This window comes from Microtus pennsylvanicus, assembly GCF_037038515.1.
Source record: "Microtus pennsylvanicus isolate mMicPen1 chromosome 13 unlocalized genomic scaffold, mMicPen1.hap1 SUPER_13_unloc_2, whole genome shotgun sequence".
Classification (NCBI taxonomy): domain Eukaryota; kingdom Metazoa; phylum Chordata; class Mammalia; order Rodentia; family Cricetidae; genus Microtus; species Microtus pennsylvanicus.
The window spans coordinates 62,718-68,675 of NW_027460878.1; the positions used below are offsets into that span (position 1 = coordinate 62,718).

General features: G+C 53.7%; 1 protein-coding gene across 1 annotated transcript; it reads right to left on the reverse strand.

Annotated features, from left to right (window-relative positions):
* Positions 1-513: 513 nt before the first annotated feature.
* Positions 514-5,695, reverse strand: LOC142842109 (HAUS augmin-like complex subunit 8). Its single transcript, XM_075959041.1, has 7 exons — positions 5,633-5,695; positions 4,618-4,676; positions 4,267-4,332; positions 4,025-4,183; positions 3,575-3,716; positions 2,398-2,560; positions 514-659 (listed from the first exon to the last, which is right to left on the reverse strand). The coding sequence occupies exons 3-7, from the start codon at positions 4,315-4,317 to the stop codon at positions 536-538; spliced, it is 639 nt and encodes a 212-aa protein (XP_075815156.1). The 5' UTR covers positions 4,318-4,332; positions 4,618-4,676; positions 5,633-5,695; the 3' UTR covers positions 514-535.
* Positions 5,696-5,958: the final 263 nt, after the last annotated feature.

Here is a 5,958-nt window from a genome sequence, read left to right on the forward strand (position 1 = left end):
AGGGATTGATTGCTGGCCTAGGATGCTGTGTATTTTAGGAAATGTCTGTCCAGGGTGTGTGAGCCAGCCCAATTGTGAAGACCGGAGGACAACTTGCAGGGGTGAGTTCTCTCCTTCCATGTGCATGTGGGTTCCAGGGATGAAACTTGGGGTAGGTATGGCAGCAATCAGCTTTACTTGGTGATCAGGCTTGCTGGCCCTGCAGTATCTTCAGAACTTCCTTGTGGACCTTACTGGGTGTGGGGACTCCAAGGGTGTTCAGTGACCATCCAAATCTGCCTAGCCTCTCCACTCATTGCCCCCCACTGTAGGCGGCATAATAACCAGGCTAGCTTAATATGAAACAGCAAATTTTAATGAACTTACAACACCAGCCATCCAGTGATGAGCAGGAAATACAAACAAAGAGAGCTGCGGGGCTCATGCTCGCCAGATTTATAGGTAACATTAGCCCAAGGCAAACACGCCCCCTAATGGGCTGGGCTTATCCCTACACCCCACCACCAGGAGTGTGGACATTGGTGATGTCTGCTGCCTATGGACCGAAGTACCACTGGCTGCACGAAGGGGTGCCTTGGGCCTCTTCCCAGACTTCCTGGTTCATCAAGGCTGCCTCCTTGCTGGCCTGGGAAGAAAGCTCCATGGCCAGACTGAAGATCCTGTGGGCAGAAGAAAGAGAAGGGACAACTTCGCCTCTGGCCAAGAACTCTAAAGGAGATCTTAGAAAAACAAACTTGTTAGAGAAATAGGTTCTCTCCTTCCATACAGATCCTAGGGACTGAACTCAGGACACCAGACTTTCCTTGCTGGCTGATCTCAGGACCCTAATGGTGTCTTTGGAAGTCAACAAGGGTGGCTGCCAACTTGGGGGCAAGTGTGCATGTGTCCATATGGTGCTGCAAACAGAAGCAGGGCCTGTGTATACTGAATTCCCTCCGTCCCCAGCTCTCCCTCTTTTGAAGGAGACAGCACCTAAGATTCCTAGGCTGACCCTAAACTGATGACCCTCCTGCCTCAGCCCCCAAGCATCTGAGACAGCTGACAGATCTGTGCCCCCAGGCCTAGCAGGAAAGAGCTGTGTGGCGAGCCTTGAATGCATCCTTCATCCTCCTGTTCACCTGGGACCTCAGTGCCCCACACCCTCAACAGTGGGCAAATTTGATGTGAGGAGACCTTGTTGGTGCCAAGCTAGATGTGAGATTCAGCCATTACCACATGGTCAAAGGCCAGGTGTCTGAAGACTTTAAGAGCCCCTAGAAGGAGGGCATGTGTCCAAGAGTGAATACCAGGTACATCTGTACTGCTCAGATACTGACTGGGAAAACTTGTGGCCATACAGTGGTCACAAGCACAGGGAGACATCCTCAGTCTATGCTCCATATGAGTGATGGCTGACCCATTCTGTAGGCCAGCGCTGGGTACGGCACTTCAGAATCCCTGAGAACTCCTATGGGCATCTCCTTAAATGCATTTTTTTGGAGGTGGCCAAAATGGCCAAGCCTGCCTGATGACCTCAGTCTGATCCCTAGGGCCCACAAAGTGGAAAGAGAGAACAGACCCCAAAGCCGTCCTCTGACCTTTACACTCATGCCTTGGCATGCACATGCCCAAACATAAAAATACGTAAAAAAACAAAAACAAAACCCCAACACGTGTGATGTTCACACCTGCCATTCTAGAACTCTGCAAGCTGAGGTGGGAGGATTTCTGCACGTTCAAAGCCACACTCGGTGTTACAGATTGAGACCTTGTCTTAGAAAACACACAAAACAACAATGTCCCTCAAGAAACCGCGAGACTGGCTAGGCAGTGATGGTGTGCAGCTTCACTCCCAGCTCTTGGCAGGCAGAGGCTGGCGAATCTCTGAGTTCGAGACCAGCCTGATCTACAGAGTGAGTTCCAGAGTGAGAAACTCTGTCTAGAAACAAAACAAAACATACAAAAAGAAACCCCCAAACATCCTGCTAAGACTGACTTCTGAATGACGTTTAACATGTGTTGAGCAACTGTCCGGCTCAGAAAAGGCTCTCTCTGTCCCCTGCTGACCTGGAGCTGCCCTATCTAGGGCATGAGACTGAGTGTGGGATGCTTTCCTTGCCCGTGGTGACTTCAGGTCTCTACGGTCCCCAGTCCTACTCTGCTGGACTCTGGCACAGTATGAATTGATGGCTTCACTGCACCCAAGGTCCCAGTGTCTCAGAACTCAGAAGTGGGCTAGGAGTGGAACAGTGCTATAGTAGTGAGGCACTCAATAGCTGAGTCCTCAAAAGCCCAAACAGTCTTCACCTGAGAGAGCAGCTGGGTGGGGTTCCACCTCCAGCAACCCAACTGAAAAGAAAGGGATGATGGAGAGAGGAGGGGAGGGATGGAGGGGAAAGGGGGAGGCCTGACCCACACCTGTAGAGCTCTTGGTCCTTCTTGGTAATCAAGTCCCTGAGTTCCTCTAGCAGGCGTGACACCTGCGCGCTGGTGTCTGGCACCTGCCCGCTGGCGTCCAGGGAGGAGATGCCCAGCTCTCCCAGGAGCTGCAGGGTGGTCTTTAGGGCCGGCTCCAGATCATCTGTGGAGATACAGGCTGTTAGCAGAACTCCGGTGCCCAAAGCAGCAGCTGTTTGAGCTGTGCAGCGTTGGCTCTTCTCTCACACTCAGGGAACAGGGCCAAAGGGAGGGATCTTAGGAGATCTCACTCGTCCCTGGAGTGTGGGTGCCAAGTGCATGCTGGGAAGACAAACCCAGTGGGGAGCGCACAGGTGCTTCTGTGACTGCTGCCCAGGAGGCTCCTGTGGACCAGGGGAGCTGGGGCTTCAGGCTGCAAGCCACTGCTCTGTTCTCTCACCCTCTGTCCCTCTGTCCTTCCACTACGAGCGACAAGCAGGATGCACCTGCCAGATGTGGCTTGGACCTGCACTTCCTGGCCTCCGGATCTAAAGAGCTGAGGTTCTGGTATCTGTAGCAGCTGTGTGTCCCAGGCACAGACCTGCACCACACACAACCCAGCAAGGTCATGAGGGTTAAAGGACCTGTTCCTGCTGTGTCGTGTCCTCACCTCACCGTCAGTGCTGGGGTTTTGCTGGGTACAGACTTGCGAGGGGCAGTTTGCTAGGAGGATCGCTACAGCTTCCAGGTCAACACTATGCTCTTTTATGGAGCCAGGGTCTCACTGTGTTGTAGCTCAGGCTGGCCTGGAACTCACAGCCTCCCAAGAGTCAGACAATAAATGTAGGTCACCATACCTTTTTCATTTGTTACGTAGCCCAGGCAGAGTAAACCCTGTGCAGCTAAAAAGTCCTAAGGAGGATGTCTGCTCCAGAGAATCCCTCAAATGACCTCTCAACACCTCCACCCTGTTGGTAGGGCCCAGGGCTCAGGGCCGGTAGATAGGTCACCCTGCCCCCAGAGTCTTCCAGCTGTGAGGTCCAGCGTGGGGTTGGAATCGTGACTCAGCTGCCTGTGTCCTACTTGGTCCACACGGGTTCCAACACCACCCCAGGGTAGAGGCACCTAGAATATGGTGCATGTGAGACTTGAGGCTCCTTCCTGCTGAGGCAATGCCACACAGCAAGGCTGTTCTTACCTAGGAGTTCCTGCCCACTTCCCTGCATGTGGATGCCCTGCACGGGAAGCTCATGTCGTGTGGCGTCCAAGGCTGTGGCCAGTGTCTTGTATTGCTCCTTGAAGCGCTTTGCTACAGCCTCGAGAGGGCCCAGCACCTCCATCTGCAGGCAGAAGGGGACACTGTAAGACACACCGCTCACTCGCACAAGAAGGGCCAGCTTCCAGGTAACAGGACCCCCTCTGACCTGCCCTGGATGGGGCCCTGTTGCTATGCTAAGCTCCACGGTGGGACAACATCAATGCTGGCAGGTGCCAAGTATTCTGCAGACTGTGTGGCAGAGACAGGTGTCCCATACAGAGTACTACATTCGTATCAGGAGCCTAAGCAGGGCGGGCAGAATGTAAGTGGTGGCATCCTGATCCTGGCTCCCTCATGCACCCCTAGCCTCAGGAGCATGCTCAAACCCACCTGGGCATCCAGGATGGTAGCCAGCTCCTGATGCTTCTGCTGGAGCAGCAGCTGGCGCCGCAGCTCCAGCACCCGCTGCTGTAGACGCTCCTTCTCATGGCATAAGGCCACCAAGTCCTTCTCAGCCTTCTCCTCCAGCACAGCCAGGTTGTTTTCCATCTGTGGGTCGCAAGACCAACTCAGGTGGGGTGGGGGAGGTGACAGAGGACACACGCTGTTTCGTGAGTCCCAGTTAAGCTCACCTTCACAGACAGCAGGGTCAGCAGCAGTGTCTGCGACTCCATCATGTCCATGGTCTCCTGTAGATCCTGCAAGGGTCCTGCTGTTCAATTCCCAGTAAGCCATGTTGACCTGGCTCTTCCGGGCATGGCAGAACCCCAACCTCTGTGCACTTTATAGGTTCAAATGGTGTCCGCGGGGCTGAGGATGGAGTCAGGTCACACCTTGCCCAGAAGTGTATGGGTGTCTCCCCACTCAGTATATGGGCACACTGACCTGAGCAAGGACCCATGGACACCACAGCCCTAGCCTCCATCCTGTAGGACTGGCTGCCGGGAGTCAGACCTACCCACCGTCTGCTCCCCAGTGCTCACCTGTCTTTTCTGGGGAAGGTGTGTCGTTCCTTTTGGGCCAGTCAAGGGTACATGAGGCCCTGTGTCAAAAAAATGGGATGGTTTGGCTGGCTGAGCCCATAAAGATGCTTCCTTGCCTGGCAAGCCCGATGACGCACTCGATCCCTGAACTCGCAGGAAGCTGGAGGGAGAGAACTCCAGAGTTGTCCTCGGACATCAAATGTGCCAAGGCATCAGGAACAAGAACCAATGACGACAAAATGACAAAAACAAAAACCAACAAACAACGTTCCTCAGCTTTGGTACTGCAGACCTCTGGGCCAACTAGATGCTAGCCAGGGGCATCCTGTGCACCAAGGGCCAACGGGCAGCTGTGGTTCATCCATCAGAAGCCAAAATCCAAATAAAATGTCTGCATACACCCTAACCCTAGTCAGTCCCTTTTGGTGAGCACCTGTTTAGGCCAGGCAGGTCCTGACTCCTGACTGGCCCGTCTTCAGGAGGTGCTCACGCCGCACATGAGAACATCCTAGCCAGGCCCATGTGCTGCTCTCATCCCCGCCTGGGAACAGAGAAATTTTTGTTCCTGTGTTTTGAGATAGGGTCTCATGCACACCCTGGTTCAATGGAGCCCACGTGGCCAAGGATGACTTTGAACTTCTGATCTTGCCACCACCTCCCAAGTGTCCAAATGTCAGGCACCCCATTGGTTATAATTTCTGTAGCATCCTAAACTGACAGCAAGTAGCAGCTCCTGGATCCGCAAGTAGTTCCGTGGACATATGGTTGGGCCTCAGACACTCTGCCTATGCTCCCATCACACACTTGAACCACATCCTTTCTGACAGAGACCCTTAATGCTAAGTTTTCACTCACAACCTGACACAATCTAGGATCACCGGGGAATTGAGGGACTTTTGGATCAGGCTGGACTGTGGACAGTCTGTGATGGGTTGTCCTGATTGCCCTGAGGGAGGCCTGGCAGCTCCTTCCCTGCTGCCAGAGTCCCACCCTTCCAACCCTAGCCAGGACTCACCTTTGACCTTCTGCAATGTGCTGGGCTTTCTTCCCTCTGGTGACTTCCCTCCAGCAGATGCAGAAGCCTGTTATGTAAACAGTCAGAGGTCAGGCCACTTGACCTTTGATGCATTTGCTTAAAGGTCAGACGGAGAAGCAGGAGTTTTGAGACTGCGAACATGGGAGAGTCAAACAGTGGACAGCTACGTTCATCAGACATGGGAATTAACGGCACACGTGCTGGACTGCCATCTCGATGGGTGTGTGTTTGCGTGTGCTGTGGAGGGGCTGGCGCTCGACTTCCTATGGCACTCTCAGGATGGGCTGACTTCTACACAGGTTACT